Source organism: Danio rerio, chromosome 24 (assembly GCF_049306965.1).
Source record: "Danio rerio strain Tuebingen ecotype United States chromosome 24, GRCz12tu, whole genome shotgun sequence".
In the NCBI taxonomy this organism is placed as follows: Eukaryota; Metazoa; Chordata; class Actinopteri; order Cypriniformes; family Danionidae; genus Danio; species Danio rerio.
Window position 1 is genome coordinate 16,580,435 of NC_133199.1, and position 20,894 is coordinate 16,601,328.

General features: G+C 33.0%; 1 protein-coding gene across 3 annotated transcripts; it reads right to left on the bottom strand.

Moving 5' to 3' along the window:
• Window positions 1-1,904: 1,904 nt before the first annotated feature.
• On the bottom strand, window positions 1,905-20,894 carry cd226 (CD226 molecule). 3 transcript variants are annotated; one of them, XR_012399219.1, is made up of 7 exons: window positions 20,483-20,894; window positions 16,167-16,493; window positions 13,381-13,743; window positions 9,160-9,256; window positions 4,847-4,901; window positions 3,126-3,559; window positions 1,905-2,219 (listed from the first exon to the last, which is right to left on the bottom strand). XR_012399219.1 is itself a non-coding variant. In XM_005162653.6 (6 exons), the coding sequence occupies exons 1-6, from the start codon at window positions 20,547-20,549 to the stop codon at window positions 2,193-2,195; spliced, it is 936 nt and encodes a 311-aa protein (XP_005162710.1). In that variant the 5' UTR covers window positions 20,550-20,699; the 3' UTR covers window positions 1,905-2,192.

The window sequence follows — 20,894 nt, forward strand, 5'->3', positions numbered from 1 at the left end:
ATCATTATGGTGGATGGTGTGGAGGTAGATGTTTGAGAAGCACATTAGCAATTGTAATATTTCCCCTTTTCCCTTGTATAATTATTTGCAAAATCTGCATTTAGTAGCACTTGAATGTGAATTTAACAAATCTTGTTTAATTTTTTTTATAACAGTGTGCGTTGTACTACATTGAACATGTCTTAAAAAAGGGAAAATCCTTTTCCAATGAGGTTTCGAAGGGATATTTGGTCAAAACACTGTTGAAATCCATGATATTCTAAATGTTGCTGGTTATGGAAATTCCCTTTGGGATTCTTCAGGAATCATTTCTTGCTGTTTCAGCATTTCCAGCAGTTTCAGTTTGTGTGCTTATTTTGTAACTGTATGTTTAAATTCATGGTTTATTTCATGGCATTAAGTAGAATTTTGTCCTGTGTGGATATGTCAATGTTTACTGAGTAAAATAAACTGAATGGACTTTACAGAAACCCCCTGAATAATGCTGAATGAAATCTGTACTTGTCATGTTTTTTTTTGTCATCTTTGGTAATGCATTGCTTTTATGTTTCTTCAGTGAATACAAACTAAATAACATTGTTGATTTAAAATAGAAATAATTGGTAAACATATAAAAATTTCTAGGAAAAAAATAGAACTTTTAGCATAATTGTAAATGTTGTAAATCAGAGCTTAATTTTCTGGATTTTTTTATTATAAAAATTCATAAATAATAAAACTCTTAATTGTCTTTTTATTATTATTATTATTATTATTTTTTTACATTTGATCAACAGCTGAAAAACAAAATCAATAACTGCTTCACTTTTTCTATTTTTTTATGTTACAGCCTTCCAAATGGATTCAATTAATTTATTTCTTTAAAATTCTACACAATACCCCATAATGACAATGTGAAAAAAAAAGAGTTTTGAAAAAAAAAAATCATTGATGCATTCATCTTTCCCTCTATCCTGACTAATCTTCCAGTTCCTGCTGCTGAAAAACATCCCCACGGCATGATGCTGCCACCACCATGCTTAACTATAGGGATGGTATTAGCCTGGTGATGAGGGGTGCCTGGTTTTCTCCAATCAAAACGCCTGGCATTCACTCCAAAGAGTTCAATTTTAGTCCCATCAGACCATAGAATTTTGTTTTTTATGGTCTGAGACGCCTTCAGATGCCTTTCGGTCTACAGACAATTCCTACACTGTCAAAACTTTCAAATCATGTCCAATCAACTGAATTTACCACAGCTGAACTCCAATGAAGCTGCTGAAACATCTCAAGAACGATCAGTGGAAACAGAATGTACCTGAGCTTAGAGCTTCACGGCAAAGGGAGTGAATACTTCTGTATATGTGATTTTTCAGGTTTTTTGTTTTTAATAAATTTGCAACAATTTCAACAAATCTTTTTTTCAGATTGTCATTATGGGGTATTGTGTGTAGATTGTTGAGGAAATACATTAATTGAATCCATTTTGGAATAAGGCTGTAACATAAAAAAAAAAAAAAATGTGGAAAAAGTAAAGCGCTATGAATACTTTCCGCATGCATTGTATGTTTTTATATATTAAGAGGTTTGTTTTTATTGGCTACAGAACAAACCACTGTTATACAATGACTTACCAAGTTGACCTAATGAACCCAGTTAAGCCTTTACATTTTTTTTTTGTCTGAATACTATAATCTTGCAAAATAACTAGTAAAATATTACGCACTGTATTCAGGGCAAAAACTAAGGAAAAAACTAACAAAGGAAACTAAGCAAATTAGTTGTTAAATCTACAATGTGTTGAAATAAAATCTCTCCATTAAACAACAATTGGGAAATATTTGAAAAAGGATTAAAAATTCACAGGAGGGCTAATAATGTGTTTCCCTTTTAAAACCGGCATATGAAAACAAGAAAACCAAACAGTCTGTTAATTTTGTTTATGAGGCACATCATTATTCAGGCATAACAAAGTCTCATATATTTTCTTTTTAGACTACCAGGCCTAATTTTTGATTTGTACAGATTGATTTGTGAGATCAGTGACAGATGAGTAAACAAAAAATGTGATTCGTTTCATTCATTGTTTCCATGTTTAATCTTCCATCCTCAAGCAACTTAAATCATCTAAACTGTCACGTCTCACAAAGCAAATCACATCGCGCCTGAAAGCTGAGCATTGTCAGTTCACCAAGGTTCATCTCCAGGGTTTTTCACTCTTCAGGCTGGTATTTCCATTTCTGCAGAAACAAAGCATCCAGACTCAACCTGAGGATGTGATTTGGAGAAGATTCATCCACTCAAAAGCCAATCCACTGACAATCTGAGTCACTCAAACTAAAGCTTGTTTATAGGTTTATTTTAGCGTCAGGCAAAGATCAATCATGATTAATCACACCCAAAAGAAAGGTTTGTATAAGATATGTGTGTGTACCGTGTATATTTATAGTGTATATATATATATATATATATATATATATATATATATATATATATATATATATATATATATATATATATATATATATATACAAATTTTATATAAAATAAATATGTAAATATTTTTATGTATGAGTGTGCATTACATATACATCATAAATGTATGTCTGTTTTGCATATATTTACTTTATACAGTTTAAACAGATACAATTAAATACATATATTTGAGAAAATGTAAACTACTTAAATGTTTATATATATATATATATATATATATATATATATATGTGTGTGTGTGTATATATATATATATATATATATATATATATATATATATATGTATATATATGTGTGTGTGTGTGTGTGTATGTATGTATGTATATATATATATATATATATATATATATATATATATATATATATATATATATATATATATATATATATATATATATATATATAATACACACTATATTTACAAATTTGAAATATGTAATTTTTTTATTTTGTAAAATTTGTATTCCTAATATGTGAGTGTGTATTACATATACGTACATAATAAATACAATACACACAGACACACACATATATCACATAAACTCAAACTTTTTATTTTGGATGCGATGAATCACGATGAATCTTTTCCCCAGCACTAATTTATATATTTGGCTGTGCTACAATGCAGAAAAGCTCTTTAAAATGATTACCTGTCAAACAAACTTCACATTTGCCACAATGTGGTCAAGAGCAGCCAAAATCCAGCACCATTATGCAATGAAATGCCATGTAAAGTGAGCTCATGCCAGACCTGAATGGTTAATGCAATGATGAAGATGAGGATGATGGTGGTAGTGCTTCATCAAATGACAAATTACGCACACAGATGCATTCATCTTCCGCATAATTAGCAACTATTCCCCTTGATCCATGCATTAGTATTCAGGTGCAAAAGCATTTGCTGGCAGTGATGTTGCTTTTCTCTGAGTTATTTTTTAGTGCTCTGGATGGCAGAGTGTCATCGTTTGTGTTTAGCGTGAGCTCTCACTATCTGAAAGTTCATGTATATTTCTTTATCTTTAGCTCGGGTTCTGGTGCCTTTTTTCATCCTGTCATACACACAGCTCTGGTCATATGGGTTACGCTGTTATAGAAAGAAGACATTTAGTGTTAATATGAAAGAATGAATGAATGAATGAATGAATGAATGAATGAATGAATGAATGAATGAATGAATGAATGAATGAAGCTTGAACACATCTGACATGAGAGATTGCATTAGTCTGGAGGAGAATAAGCCAATAAGCCATTATTTATTTAAATAATCACTGGTCGTTATGCTTATGTTTTCATAATTCACAATTATTTTATGCTTATTACTTTAAGTTTGAATACAGTTATATTAAATTACTATATATATATGTATATATAATATTATTATATTATATTATACTATATATTTATTATAAATACAATGTAATAATATTTTTATGTAGTAATAAAGTAATAATAAAATAATTTAATATAGTAATTATATAATATGTTATCTATTTAATACACTATTTTAATATACTACTATTGTGTATAAAGTATAAAGGATCTATATTTAATAGTGATGGATAAATATTATATACAAACTATTGCAAAACACTTTAATAACTTTAGCCATATTTGTTTTTTTATTATTTTTATACTTGAAAAATGTTATTTTTGTTTGATTTATACTGGGTAACAAAGTTATGCAACAAATGTTATTATGTTAAAATGTTACATTTTATTAATGGTACCAAATCATGAATATATAGTCAATAATTTGATTATTCTTGTTGTATAAAAAATCTATATGATTATAAGTATAGATTATTAGTCATTATATAGTGCTCAGCATATAGGAGTACACCCTTCACAAATCTCTCTTATAAATTTCTATTTTTAATAGGAAGCTATACAATATTATATTTTTGCATATACATTAAATTAGTCAGTACTGGAGCCAAATCTGGAGATTATCTAGCAAAAATAACTTACTATAACGATCCAAAACTAGTACACCGTAATTTTTTTTCTTTTTTTTTTTTAATATTTTGCTTGAATTAAATTTTATTTTTAATTGCATTATCTTTCAATTTCTAAATATAGTTTGTGGCTAAAACATTATTTTAATAAATATATCTGTTTAATTAATCTGTTTTATTTAAATGCGCCAAAATACATTTGCTATATTCACTGAGAAATGGATAAAAAATATATATATATATATATATATATATATATTCAAAATGCGGTGTACTCAATAATGCTGAGCACTGTATGTGTTCACTGTTCATTATTGTTCCAGATGTTGTAGAAATTGCATTTAACATATATACACACATTCCTCAAAACATGGAAATAGGATAAATAATGTTATAATAATAATGCTCAAACTTACCTGTCTCTTGGCAGGGTGCAGTTTGATCCTGTACTCCTCTTTCTTCCTCTTCATCCTGCAAAAAAAAAAAAAAAAAGAAAAAAAAGTTGACAAACTGGCTGAGGGATTCTCACATGATGGACATTAAAGGCCACTGAATCATTTTCTAAAGGAGCAGGAGAGCAAACCCTGCAGTATAAAGATAACCTCGCTCCAGCGCTTAACAAACTGCACACTAAGTGGAAAACTGACTGTCTGGCAAAAAGAGTGCTGGACATCTGGAGAAGAGCAGCTTTCATACGCAGTTAACAGGGAGATCACTAAACATTCATAACTAATGGAAGATGAGAGAAATGTGGATGTGTTCCTCAACCTTTAATCCAAATATACAGTGTAAAAACTTACTTTCTATTGTCACAAATCGATTAAGTTCACTTGATTTTTTTTTTTTTTACAAATTTAAGTGGTTTGAACATAAAACAAATTAGTTGTCCCAAAAAATACACAAAAATTGTGTTTTTTCAACTCACTTTAAATAAGTAGTTTGAACAAGCAGCAAAAGTCATTTTTTGAGTGTGGACTGTACTAGTATACACTGTTTATTATTTTTTTTGCTGCTTGTTCAAGCTACTTGTTTAAAATGAGTTTGAACAATACAACACACAATTCAGTTTATTATCTTAAACTAAACAGTTCAAAAACAGAGAATTTATTGGTTGGCACTCCTTCTAACATCAAGAGGTATAGTGAATTTGAGTTAACAGTTGATGGGTTGGTCTTGTCACCATCTCCGCAGGTGCGTAATCTTCTCCTGGACTTTTTAAACATGTAAATAAAAATATTGCCCGCTTACGTCCTTTCCTCTCGAGGCCTGACGCTGAAAGACTTGTCCATGCTTTTATTCTGTCTCGCTTGGATTTTTGCAATTCTCTGTTCGGAGGGTTACCAGCTAATTCTCACAAGATTTTACAAAGCATCCAAAATTCTGCTGCACGTGTGTTGACACACAAATTGTCTCAGTCTCACAACACTCCTGTACTTCAACAGCTTCACTGGCTGCCCGTCAAGTCACGTATTGATTTTAAGACATTGATTTTAACATTTATAGCGGTTCATGGTTCTGCTCCAGGTTACATTTGTGACCTGATATCCATTTCATCTGCCTCTCGCGGTCTACGTTCTGCTTCTGGTCCTACGCTGTTTCAGCCTCACTGCACTCAGCACAATGGGAGGTAGGGCGTTCTCTTTCCGTGCCACCAAACTGTGGAATGCTCTTCCCACAAACATTAGTAATACTGGTTCTTTGGACGGTTTTAGGAAGCTACTTAAAACTCATCTTTTTAGGACTGTTTTTATTTTGTGATATCTTTTATTCTTACTGTGTTTTTTACTGTATTTTTTTATTGTTTTACTGTGCTTTGTTGTTTTTACTTTCTTGTAAGCGCTTTGGGTTTTAGAAAAGCACATTATAAATAAAATATATTATTATTATTATTATTACAATTGTTTATTTATTTATTATTATGTTAATACCAACTGAAATGAAAAAAATATATAATATAATTAAATAAAATTAAACAAAAACTGTGTTAAACTAATTGATTTGTTGGAGCAACATGAACAAATGTTGTTGGTGCAACTACTTGGTAAGTAGGTGTTTAGTTCCCAGCATGCTTTGCATGAGATTACATTAAGAGGGAATAATGTTGACAATGAAAGGTATTTCAAGTTAAAGGGGACTAAGGCTGCGCGATTTGGGGAAAATATCTAATTGCAATATTTCTGACAGATATCGCGATTTGAAATGCAATTTAACTTTGTAGTCAAGCTTCAGCTCAATAACCTGTAAGCAGTGGCAACAATTCTTGGACAGCTCTTAAAAATGATGATTTTGTTTGGTGTCTTTGACTTCAAAACCAAAATATTGCCATATTGCAGATGTCCTATTTTTCTTTAAAATTATTAGTCTATTAATGCTTCGGAAGCAGCAGACGCCATTATTCCAATTGTCTGCACTTTTTGGTTGCACAATTCTGATTGGGCAGAAGGAAAGATGCTCACTCAATTGGCTAGTAAGATTATCACACACAGATGGCAGTCGCGCATTTGCTCTGGGCGTGGAAAATAAATAATACATAGATATTTCATATCACAGCCTCTTGCGATTAGCTAATCACAGCGGTTCAAATTGTGATTGATTCAATTTCAGTTAATTGCACAGCCCTAAAGGGAACCTACTCTGTGAAAATCACATTTATAGGTGTTTAAGGTCTGTGGAAACAGTGTGAATATTTCCATATAAACATTAATTATAATTTTTTTAATCACAATTTGAAAAACATTCTGAAGAAACTCTTTGATTGACATTCTCCCTTTGTAAATGTTATCAGATGGGGGAAGTCCTGCCTATTAGGCTACATTCACACTGCCAGGCTTAGTGGTCAGATCTGATTTTTTTGCATGGCTGTTCACATTGCACTTATAAATGTGGCCAGATTTGCAGTGTAAAAAGATAATGGTCCTAAACTGACCCGCATGCTTAAAAGTACAGATACGGACAGCACAAAATGTCTAATCATGCACACGTGATACTGTATGAAGTAAGCACGTTTTCAGATCATGCTTTTATGATTATTACCCTTTTCACAGACAACCGTGGTGTATTTCATGAACTGTAAATGATTGTTGTGCTACTACTAATGTGTTTTTTGCCATTTGAAATCTAAAATAAGTCACTTGTGATTGAAAACGCTGATCATGAGTGATTTATGACAACCGCGCTGCGCGTTTGTTTGACCACCGGTGTAGTAAACTCATCAAGGATTAATGAGCAGCCGCAGACTGAACTGTGAAGGCGGAGTTGGTTTATCTCCATTTGCAGAGTTATTTCATTGTCCTGCCTTATAAACACATACAAAAGGGAGGTATGGGTGCTCGAGCACCTGCCCTTTTTTTCTCTCGGAAAAAAGTTCTCCCTCCTTTGCACACGGATCCCCTATCCGCAACACGCACGATGCTCTTCAGCTTTGCGATCAACCCATGCCCCAATCGTTAACAAGCATCAGTTTGGCCTGCAAAATATTTTTCAAAATGAACAACCAACTCTCTGTAGTAAAGTAATCGCCATGTCTGCTATTCTACTACGCTGCTGAGGAGTAGATGATGTCTGCAGCAGAGAATTGTTGCATGTTTCAAGGCATTATTATTTTACTACAGCACCCAGAATGCATTGTGATGTTTACCGAAAAATCCCCGGTTGTAGTTGTTATCTAAAAGAGCGAAGTAAAACGGAGAGCAGTCAAGCCAGCGTGTGTGTCATTTATGTATGCAACGTTCATTATCCACACGGATATAATAAGAATGATGACGCATGCCGCTCAAAGATTATGTAAAAGTCACATGAAATCCGACATAACCGTTTACACTGTGATCGCATTGCAAAACATCAGATCTGTGGCTGATTTAAGACTACAAACAGGGCCGGAGCAAGCTGAACTGCCGCTCTAGCCAGAGGATGATCATGCCGCCCTCAACCCCAATGTGAAAACGAAAGTGACCGGTTATGAAAATGAAGTGAGGTGTCGCGGACCTCTATTCTGCCGCCCTATGCGCGGATATAACTGAGGACGCGCAGGTGCTGATGGAAGTGTTGCTGACACTGCTCTCTCTATTCTGTCGCCTATGCGCGAATATATCTGAGGACGCGGGTGGTGAGGGAGGTGTTGCGGACTTAACTGAGGACGCTAAGGGGGGTGTTGCGGACGCCGCCCTCTCTATACTGCCGCCCTAGGCGGCCGCCTAGGTCACCTCTATGGGCGCGCCGGCCCTGATTACAAATGAAAGTGGCACAGATCTGACCTGGAAAGATCAGATTCCATGCAGTTTGGGCTGTTCACACTATCATAACCTGAGTCACATGTGGACAAAAAAAAATTTGATTTGGGCCACTTTTGGCTGCAGTGTGAGCAGTGTAGCCTTAGTGACAACCTCTACCTTATTGGCATAAACAGCCCTGAGTGAGAAGAAGCCGTCCACCATTAGGTTTTTTTTTTTTTACCTGCCCTTACTGTCAGCGCCTAAGAGGCATTATAAATGTTGAGTTTTAGAATGCAAAAATGATCTCATTTGAATTTAAAGTGACAGTCACCAAAACAATAAAATTTAGATCAAACCTAAATGGGCCAGTTCTAAAAAAAATATTTGTCGGGTATTTTGAGCTGAAACTAAACAAACATACTCTAGAGACATTATTAAAGACTTATTTTACATCTTGTAAAAAGGGGCATCATGGGTCCCCTTTAAAAGAAAGACTTGTAGAATTTACTGACACAAACCTGTTCAACCACGTCAGCAACAAAGTCATCAGAGCAACAACACCAATCACCCCTCCTCCAATATACACATACAGCATATGATGAAGACCTGGGAAATCTGAAAATAAGAGATAAACACAGACATTTCATTTACGCAAGGTACATTAATATTTTGATCAAAAAAGTGTAGTGTGGAAGAACGTTGTTTGGAAGGCCAACAGAGCCAAAAAACTTTAATATTTAATGGCAAATTTGACCAAAGTAAATAATAAACACTACAGGTCCAATTCCCAGGTTAGTTTTTTAGCAGCAGATGGTGATGTATGTTTTACAGCCAAATTCTGCTTGCATCCAATTACAAATTACAAATACCACTTGAACTTAAAATAATCAATACTAAAGATAGGAAAGGTTAAAGTTAATTACAAGAGCAATCATAGTGAGATGTTTCATTAATCTTGTGACAAAATGCAACTTATATGACTCTAAAAGCTAGCCTAGAGTGCCATCTGCTGTTAAAATGTAGCCTAGAGCCTAGAGAGCTATCAGCTGTTAAAACCAACCTAAAGCGCCATCTGCTGCTAAAAACTGTCATAGAGCACTGTCAGCTGTTAAAAACTTTCCTAGAGTGCGATCTGCCATTAAAAACTAGATTAGAGCAGGCACACGTGCACACATAGAGCTCAACCTGTGCAGTGCACATGCCCTTTTTAGTCTTGGATAGAAAGTGCCCTTCCAAAATGATAAAAGGTGCCCCTGCGAAGAAACTAAAACACAGGGCAATATAGTGTTGGAGAATTTATGAAGATGTTTGCACAGACCAGTGGCTAATCTTCACTGATAGATTACACATTTCACCATAAAAAGCAGAGTGTGAAGGTTGAGTTAGCAGAGCAACATCACAGCCCTACATAAAATACTGACACAAATACAACACAAAGAGGCATATCAGAGTTCAAAAGAAGACACTGACTATGTTCACATGGACATCAGTAATGGAATTATTTGCCTTAATCTGAATAAGACAATAATATGATTAAGGTGGTTACATAAGCTGCATTTTGAATGCTCCTTTCATGATCCTGTTTTACATGTTATAGCACATATTACCATTCAATTAAAGTCATTGCATCACTGCGCTATTTACATTTCCTCTGGAGTTTCATGTAATTTTGGGTGTTTCCTTTTTAATTTTTCGGCCTTAAGTGCAGTTTGGCACTTTCACTTTCCTTCGGGAACATTTCATGCATGCCCCCTGTGACAAACAAGATTTAGAATCAAAGAATTAAATGTGGATCTAAACTCTCATTCCCACCAAAACTATGGACCTCCACAGGAATAATACATGGCCAAGCGGCTATAGACAAACGTTTAGGTTCAATGCTAAATGTCGATTTCAATGGTGCAAGCAGCACATATCTCGGGCTGTGGACAGTGTGAAACATGTATTGGTCTCTGATCAGTCCACCTTTACTGTCTTTCCCACATCCGGAGGAGTTATGGTGTAGGGAAGCCCCAATGAAGTGTACCACCCAGACTGCTGCATGCCCAGATTAAAGCATGGGGTGGTTCAGAGATTGTTTGAGCTGCAATATCATGGCACTCCCTAAACACAATACTTGTAATAGATAGGCAAATCACTGCCAAGGACGACCAAATGGTCCAAACCTTATACCCAGAAAGAGATGCCATGTATCAGGATGATGTGTGGCATGGCCTATACAACCACGAGGGCCACTGAGCCACTATGGGATGTTTTGGAAGAACATATGAAAAAAAGTTTTACTCCAACAGCATAATAAGCTGGCTAATCTTCTGCAAGATGAACGACTCAAAATTCCTGCAGTCACTTTGCAGAACTTGTAAGCAGGGATGCTGCGATAAGAATTTTTCGCAGATAATACCGAGCCCCAATTCCTTGTCATGGTGATCGGCCGATACAGAGTACTGATTCCGATGCTTCAAGCTTTCTAATGCATTAAGCACATTTTCCCAAGTATGACACTTGAGTGAAGATCTCTACTTAGATCTCTACTACTAAGAGAATAAACGAAGGATGTTCCACATAATCCCTTAAATATGTCTCTTATAACCATTTAGTGTGGACATGTCATGGTCAGAAGCAGCTTTACAGAAAATAATGATAAAAATAGCCATTTTATATAAGTAAAAAGGCCTAAATACATGCAAGGCCATTCCAATCTCTTGCTAATTCACTCTTGACTTCATGATTTCAAAACGCCTGCGATGGGTTCATGAGATTGGCCAGATTGGCGAGTGCCAATCTTATCATAAAATGTGATTATCAGCTAATACTGATGTCCAGCCGATTGATTGGAGAATCCCTACTTGTATGTCATTCTCAAGTTGAATTGATGCTGAATTGGTGTAAAAGAAGGCCCTACACCATACTAATAAATTATTGTTGTATAAAAATAGCTGCTCACAGGATTTCACTGTGGTAACCTATAGAAAACAAATACACCAAAACAACTATTTAAAAAAACAAATCAACCATGTTTTGTCTGTGAAGTTTCAACAAATGTTAACGACTTTGACTTTACATTTAAAAGTCAGTCAAGAAAGGTCAAAATGAGGAACTCATATGCTTTCCCTATGGACTTTTGATTTATAATTCTCTATGTCAAAGAATTTTGATGATTACACCATGGAAAGTGAATAAACTTATATTTAGCATTCATGTCAGTATTTTTTTAACAATATAAAATTAATTATTTGCAATATTTAAGTTTAGTAACCTTCCATGGCTAAACTTCATCAAAATTCTGTCTGGAAAACTTTTTATAGTTGCTTACTAAATCTGGACTATATTGTAAAAAAAAAAAAAAAAAAAAAAAAAAAAACATATTTGTAAAAGGGTTAATCTTTTTAAATAGAATGCACAATGTTTGTTTATTTATTTGTTTATTTATTTATTAACAAATAATAAAATTTATAAAATTGTACTATTCAATAAATTATAACCTTAAATACATTAATTTGAATAATAATACAGTTTTGGTCGATGGTAAGGGAGTAAGCCAGTAAAAAAACTGGTGCATAATTTGTAATTTTCTTGTTTCTTTCATAAAGGGGTGCTCCAGAGTGTGGTTTGGTTGTGTTCATAAGATGCAACCTACAGTGCTTATTATTCATTTGTTAAAAAATAAATAAATAAATAAAAAAAATCACATAATTTTTTCATACATCTTACTTTGATTTTTTGCAGCTACTCAGCTAACATGAAAATGACTGTCATTTCCTCTGAAAGCCTGCCCTCAAGATGCTCTTATTGGTCACCACATCACCAGGAAAAGCATCATGCCTCTAAGGCTGCATTTACGCTCCATTCCGATCTACCTGCTTACACTGCAGACACAAGAACACAGATCCGATTCATTTTGGATAAATTTCCACATATGAACAAGGCCTGAATCTGATTTAAGTAAATCAGAATCCATGTGATTTGTTCCTGCTTACACATACATGGGCCATATCTGATCTGTGCCACATGGGAGAAAAAAAATCGGAATTGAGTCACTTGAACAGTGCAGTGTAAATGCGACCTAATAGCATGTGCTGTGCTTCTGCTGTGTAAATACTGCCAATCAGTTTAGCGGTTAGCCACATCAGTTTGAGTCTGAATCAGACAGAAAATTAAGAGGACACAGCTGATCCTTCACATATCTTTTACAAGTTTGTTATTTGAGATATGTAACGCAGGGAAAGCAGAGAGACACTGCAGCACTGCTGAAGATTGTGGGTGTTTACAAGGGTTTGACAGATAAATATGAATTTGTAGCTAAACTGTTAACGGTGACAAAAGTATTTCCCATAGTTTACACCTTTGTTTAAGTCCTTGTTACAACATACCAGTAACGCAATAAACTATGTATGTAATAGATCAATTTTAACAAATAAAAATACCTACAGGTTGTGGCTCAAATCCACAGCTTCGTCTATTATGGTTGGACCTGCTCCTTCTTTGAGGAGTTATTAGCAGAATCCAGCACTAGACTGGGAGAGATTCTAGAAGCTGTCCTTTGTCAAATGCTAGAGCTATATCTTTTTTATAATTCTCTGCAACATAATTAAAAATGAAACTGTAAGCACTTCTCTCTTTGTGTCATGTCCTTTGGAAGCTCAAATACAGAAACAGAACAAGCTGAATCTATCTGAATCTAAAATTGTGGACTAAAAAGTTGCAAAATGATTAAACAGATGGTTTAAAGTTTGTCGCACCTTGAGCAGGTACAGTTGTCAGCAGGACTGTAGTGGACTGGATACCATTATTTGTGCTGAAGTTGCAGCGGTACAGTCCTCCATCTTCTTTAATGATGTTGGTGAGATGTAGACTGACCTCCATATCCTCACTGCAGTTCAGTAGCCCTCTGTTGCTGAAGTTTCTCAGCTCCACACCGTCCTCCAGCATCTCACATGTGGCTATAATATTGCTGTTGCCCTCCTCAGTGTCCAGCTTCTCTATGCTGACTTGGTAAATCTTACCATCGTGGACAAGGTCACACATAATGGTCAGGTTGTTGTTCTCTGCAACTACCAACTTAGTGTCCGCCTGGATAGAGATGGAGGTGGAGGTGGTGATTGCTAAAACAGAAAACAAAAGAAGAAAAACAAAGTCATGCTATACAAGATCTATGACTATTGCATTGTTAACCTAAATGCTTCACACTGTTATAATTAGTATTATGGTATGTATTGTAGATCATTTATACAAACACTTCACATCTATCTATCTATCCATCCATCCATCCATCCATCCATCCATCCATCCATCCATCCATCTATCCATCTATCTACCTATCTATCTACCTATCTATCTACCTATCTATCTACCTATCTATCTATCTATCTATCTATCTATCTATCTATCTATCTATCTATCTATCTATCTATCTATCTATCTATCTATCTATCTATCTACTGTATGTATAGTGAGAATTATTAAAAGTTTTTTCAACACATTTCTAAACATAATAGTTTTAATAACTCATTTCTAATAACTGATTTATTTTCAAGACATTCCTATACAGCTTAAAGTGACATTTAAAACAAGGTTAATTAGGCTAGTTAGGGTAATTAGGCAAGTTATTGTATAATGATAGTTTGTTCTGTAGACTATCAAAAACTATATAGTTTAAAGAGGCTAATAATTTTGACTTTTGAATTTTCAAAACTGCTTTTATTCTAACCGAAATAAAACAAATAAGACTTTCTGAAGAAGAGAAAACATTATCAGACATACTGTAAAAATTTCTTATCAAGCTATCTATTTATCTGTCTATCTTATACAGATTATTTATTATACAGAGACTGTATTTTGCATTAAATAAAACACACAAAAACAATTTGAACATCTTAAATCAAATTCTGCAGAGGATTTTGTGATAAAAATCAGTGGATTTATGTGGAATTATTCAAGGATTATCATAACTAAAATCTTAAAAAATAATAAATGTTTATATAAATATTAATATATATCTACAAAAAAACTAATTGTATTGTAAATAAATTATATAAACATTATTATATTACAATAATATTAGTGAAATTAATTTAAAAACAGAATAAATACAATTTTACACACATTTACACAAGTAAATAAATAGACTCAATAGGCTAAAAATGTGCAGACTTCTGTGTGTGTAGATATCATGTTGGCCTTTTTATGTCCTATTTTAATTTACCAAAGTTCACAGAGTTGATAAAATGCAATGTTTATTAGATATTTAAAGACTTTTCTTTCTTCTTCTTCTTTTTTTTTTAAACTGCTATTGCAGTCTGTTTAACAAAGACATCAAACCAATAAAGATAACTGAAACACCTATGGATCCTAAGTTAAGTCCTAACACTTATTCAAATAAAATTTGAACTAAAAATATATTACACTGTATGTACAAAACATAAGTGTTTTAAACTACTTTAACGAAGGAAGATCCCATGAAGAATCGCTAATGACACAATTAACTTAAAAATGGAAAAATGAAAAAGCTATTTAAAATTGCTGAATATGTTAATGGAATAGACACAATATATACACACACAAATACTGGGAGACCAACCAAATTCCATAAATTGAGGTGCTTCATATGAGTGGATAGAGTTTAATAATTAAGATGGTAAGATTTTCTGCATAATGGGTAATGTAATTTATCTACATTCATTCTGCCATGAAATATGACCATTTAAAATTGAATTACTGCAAACACATGGGATATCCAGTATATCAACAAAAGGATATCCAATAAAATAACAGCTCTAGAGCTCAAAACAGGTTTGTCTTTAAACCTTTTTCTTTATGTTTTTTTCTGTTCATTATAGAAGGAAAGAAAAGTTATTTGTAATCTTAACAATCAGAGGAAACAATAATTTTGTGGTTTATTATTAAATGCTCATTACATAATCAAAGACTTGTTTTCTTGCTTACTGTGTAATAAAATACAGACAAATACTAGTAAAATACTCACACACATATAATTTTCACTTAAATATAGAAATTAAAAATATTATTTATGCATATAAATCAATTATTTACTATTCCAAATTTCATAGTGGCTTAAAAATGGTAAAATATCTGACTTGGCATATATACTTGCCACTATAAATATATTTTTGGGTTTATCTTGGATTAATTATTCTTCAACAGTACTATTAAAGGGAAAGTTCACCCAAAACTGAACATTCTGTCATCCTTTACTCTCCCTTTACCTGTTCCAAACCTGTTTGACTTTATTTCTTCTACTGAACACAAAAGAAGATAATTTAAGAAATGTTGGAAATTGGTAACCATTGACTTGCATAGTATTTGCTTTTCCAATTGTAAAAGGTTTTACAAATTCTTCAAAACATCTTCTTTAGTACTCAACACAAGAACTAAACTAATAAAGGTTTGGAACTACTTGAGAAACAATAAACAGTGAGTCAATTTTTTTTATTATTATTTTCGGGTTGAAATTTCCCTTTAAAGAATTGAAACACTAAAAATTGCTAAAAATAGTTTCTCCATTTACCTGCTTTTTGGACAAAGGTGTCCTTGGTCCATGAACCCTGAGGATAAGTCTGCAGAGAGCAGTGATACTGGCCGATGTCGCCTTCAGTCACGTTCATTATGGAGATGCTACCATCCATTGCAGTGCTCTTCAGAAACTCCACTCTTCCCTCATAAGACGACCCAAAGTTAGTGCCATACTGAGGGTGATAAACGGCTATAGGTTTTGCAAAAGGTGTTTTAGTCCAGGAGACCATAATGAGCTGGCCAGTCCATGGGCACAAGCAGTCCAGGATCATTCCCTCCTGCAGGACGACTGATGATTCTGGAGCTTTCATCTGAACTGAGCCTAGTAGAGCATCGCACAAGTGTGGGGAATAAGACATGGATAGAAACAGACACTTATTGAATGAAAGAAATCATCATCATTTTAAGTGGAAAAGACATTGGTAAACAACATCAGAGTTTGTAAACCTTCTGACTCCATCACTGGATTTTAAAATGAAAGATGTTTTATTTACAAATAAGTTAATTAAATAGTTTACAAGCACTCTACTGTTGCTAAGTATTGAATTTGTACAGTTTTAGTCAATTATGACCACCAAGAATACATTTGCTTGATTAAAAATGACAATAATATGAGTTGTAATTTGGTGAAATACTCACATCAGGGTTTCTGCAGGTTTCACCAAGTTATAAGACTTTTTAAGATCATTATGAATGAACTTTTAGGCTTATACAGGGCTTAATGCTAAGGATTATTTTCGAATATCTCAGTTAAAAAGATTTTCACTAGCCCTATCAAAAAATGATTAAAATTTTCTACATTTAATAATACAAAAATGGTAATCTGAATATATCCATTCACAAACCCTATACGTCTTACCAAGAATAGAACACAACATAGCTGTAAATTACTTCTGTCTACAATAATAATAATTTTATAATAAAAAATCTAGGTCAGCTCAGTATCCTCAGCAGTAAATAAATGGAGAACTTTTAAGCAAATGTAACTGTAAGGAAAGTAATTAAATGTTATTTTTAAACAAAAAGTTAAAAGTGTTAATGATAATGATTGTTGGTGATTTTATGGGTTTCAATGGCCTGATTGGGTAGCTATATGTAAACAAAGGAAAATTGACACCTGTAAAAAAAAACAATATATTTAAGACCTAAAAAACAATATTTCAATAAATTTCTGAATTTTTAAGGCCTAAAATTTAGCTTTTGAGATTTATTACATTTTAAGACTTTAAAAATATTCAAATATTCATATTCGGTTTATATAAGTGTTACTGAGTTTTAAAAGTTAATTTATTTGTGATTTTGAATAGTGAAGTTGAATTTTTAGCATTAAGTTAGTATTAAATTAGTTTTTAAACATTTATTTTACTTTTGTGTGTTTAATTGTGTAAAAATAATGTATAATTGTCTTCAGTCTATTTTTCAATACAGTAAGCCCTTGTTAAATATTCTGTGAAATCATATGTAAATAAATGCAATGATCTCCAGCAACCAATCACTGTTGTTTTGCACTTCTCCATCTAAACACTTGTTTGAGGTTTAAAGTTACAGCTGCATTGTAAAAAAATAAAAAGTTAAGTTTAAACTTCAGTGGTTGAAGTTCATTCATTCATTCATTTTCTTGCTTAGTCCCTTTATTAATCTTTGGTCGCCACAGCGGAATGAACCGCTAACTTATCCAGCAAGTTTTTACTCTCTGGGAAACATCCACACACTCAGACTATGGACAATTTAGCCTACCCAATTCACCTGTACCGCATGTCTTTGGACTGTGGGGGAAACCGGAGCACCAGGAGGAAACCCATGCAAACGCAGGGAGAACATGCAAACTCCACGCAGAAACGCCAACTGAGCCGAGGCTCGAACCAGCGACCTTCTTGCTGTGAGGCGACAGCACTACCTACTGCTTCGCCCGTGGTATAAGCTGTGCCAAATAAATATTTTTTATGTTGACTGAAAAGGCTGGTTAAAGTCAAGTATATCTTACTGAATAATTTGGCACAACTTCAACCACTGCAGCTTGATAAACTCAAATATTCTTTGCTGCTTTAAAATTTTCAGTTAACTCAACTTTTAATTAACGTTTTGAAGTGAAGAAATCAAAATTCAAAGTCTCCTTTCACTGATTAAACAGTTCTAAAGTTGTATAATTTTTATGAGTAAATTCAACTCTGAGCTAAAAAATATGTCCACCTACACTGTAAAAAATGCAAGGTTGCACATAATTCATTCATATCGACCCAACAGAAATCAATTAAGTTAACTTAACAAATTTACGTGAATTGAACATAAAAAAATAACTTGTCCCAATGAAATCTCAAGAATTGTGTTGTTTCCTCTCATTTAAATTAAGTATTTTGAACAAGCAAAAAAAAAATATATATATATATATTTGTTTTTTTGGGAGTGTAACTTACAATTTTAAATTGAGTTTACAATTTGTAAGCTGGATTTTTTTCAGTGAGCAAAACAATCTCCTTAATATACGCTGCCATGTAAACTAACCCAACAGCAATGCAACCAACAACCACAAGTAAAAATGAAAGCTACTGTACTTTCAGTGTTACCACAAATCCTCACATCATGTCTTATTTCCAGGTAAAATAAAGGGTAAAATGATAATAAAAACAACTATAAAAAGGCAAGGCTTCTCAGGATTTAGGCCTTGGTGTTCACGTTTAAATGTTTATATTTGCTTATTATATAAAGGTCTGATTTGTCTATCTTTAAAATTTCATATAATTATAACAGTCAGCGTTTATTTGTGTAAAATTAATAAATCATGTTCCTCAATTTCTATTTTAATTAGGTAAGCCCTTGTTAAATATTTTGTGAAGTCATATGTGAATAAATAGAATGATCCTCAGCCAACAATCACTTTTGTTTTGCACTTCTCCATCTCAACGTACAATGTTTGGCAAGTCACAGCAAAACAATCTCTTAAATGCAATCTGCACTGTAAACTAATCCAACAACAGTAATCCAACAACAGTAATCCAACCAGCGACCACACGTAAAAATAATTGATTTGTTACCACAAATCCTCACATCATGTCTTATTTTCTGATAAAATGAAGGGTAAAATCATTATAAAAACAGCTATGAAAAGGCAAGGTTTCTCAGGATTTAGGTCCTGGAGTTTAAGTTTCTGTAAATAATTGCTTTATTATGTAAAGGTCTTGTTTTTCTTTCTTCAAATTTTTAAATAAATATAACAATGTCAGTGTTTAATTGTGTGAAATTAATATAACATAGACCTCAAGGTCTCTTTTAATTAAGTAAGCCCTTGTTAAATATGTTGTGAAGTCGTATATGCATAAATACAATGCTCTCCAGCCAACAATCACTGTTGTTTTGCACTTTTCCATCTCTACGTATAATGTTTTTCATTTAAAATCACAGCAAAGGAATCTCTTAAATGTAATCTGCACACTAATCCAACAACAGCAATCCAACCAGCAACCACATGTAAAAACATTACCACAAATCCTCACATCATGTCTTATTTTCTGGTAAAATAAAGGGTAAATAATTATAAAAATAGCTATGAAAAAGAATATTTGATTTATTAATATAAAGACCTTTAAATTTTAAATAAATAACAATTTATTCGACAATGTTTGTTGATATAACACGGTATAAAACCTTGGTATTATGCTATTTAAAAAAATCATAAAAATCATCTATCTAAAAGAAATACCACCTTTTTTATGCAATAACCTTTGAAAATTAAACAATTTTTATTTTAAATCTGGATGAAACTTCATCAGTACTGTAAGGATGAAAGATATAACTAAAATTGTGCTTTACTCAAACATATAACTATAAGTCCAAACTAAATTATCTTTTACAGAATTTTCTTTTTTTAGTTGAAGGCAAAATTAGTGTCAAAATTTTAATCAGACATATTGTTGGCCTTTTTTTTTATTTATCCCAAGTGATATTTAACAGAGCAAGGACATGTTCACAGTATTTCCTATAATATTTCTCTTCTAGATTTTAGTTTGGCAGGTTTTGCATGTCTCATATATATATCTCACTGTAGAGTATTACTAGTGAAATATTATGTCATTATGGCTATGACAAAACAAAAAATAACTATTTAAAATGAATTCTTATACAAATTATTTAAAAATTGTGTTTGTCTCACCGTTAAACATCAATAGGGAAATATTTGAAAAAGATAATTCCAATTTCAAAGGAGTGCTAACCATTTTGCCTTCAACTGTTTATAGAAAATGACCAAAGGTAAACAATTGCTTATAACGTTTACAAAATCCGCCCAATGTTTTGTACCTCTGCTAAAAAACATACCTTTCAGAAAACAGAGCAACATCACGAGTACCAAGAAGTACCAGTAATCCTTTTGTACAGCCACCATCTTGCTCCTCTGAGACAGAATGAATACAGCATTGACGGAGACTCGCACGACCACAGGCACTTTCTGTGTTCAGCTGCAAGAGTCTGCAATCAGCTCCTCATCCAGCGCTTAAACACTGCTAGAGAGGAGGTGTTAAGTTCACACAACTACACACACACAAACACACAGAGAGAAAAGAACGAAATCTCAAGTAGGACCTGAAACCAAATCTCGGAAATTCCCTTTGAGAACAATCAATCATAATAGAAAGCAAAAGAAAAAAAAAATATTGACCTTATAATTCATCCATGAAGTACAAACCCCCCAAAAGATAATGAAATAAATATTATTGTGGTTTCATTACCC

Excerpts from the sequence above, each read along its gene's own strand:
- cd226 (XM_005162653.6), bottom strand. The coding sequence starts at position 20,549 with ATGGTGGCTGTACAAAAGGATTACTGGTACTTCTTGGTACTCGTGATG. Across the intron at positions 4,902-9,159 it reads TTGCTGACGTGGTTGAACAG|GATGAAGAGGAAGAAAGAGG; the intron begins GTTTGTGTCAGT and ends TTTTTTTTGCAG. Across the intron at positions 2,220-4,846 it reads TGCACCCTGCCAAGAGACAG|AAATGGAAATACCAGCCTGA; the intron begins GTAAGTTTGAGC and ends TTGTTTCTGCAG.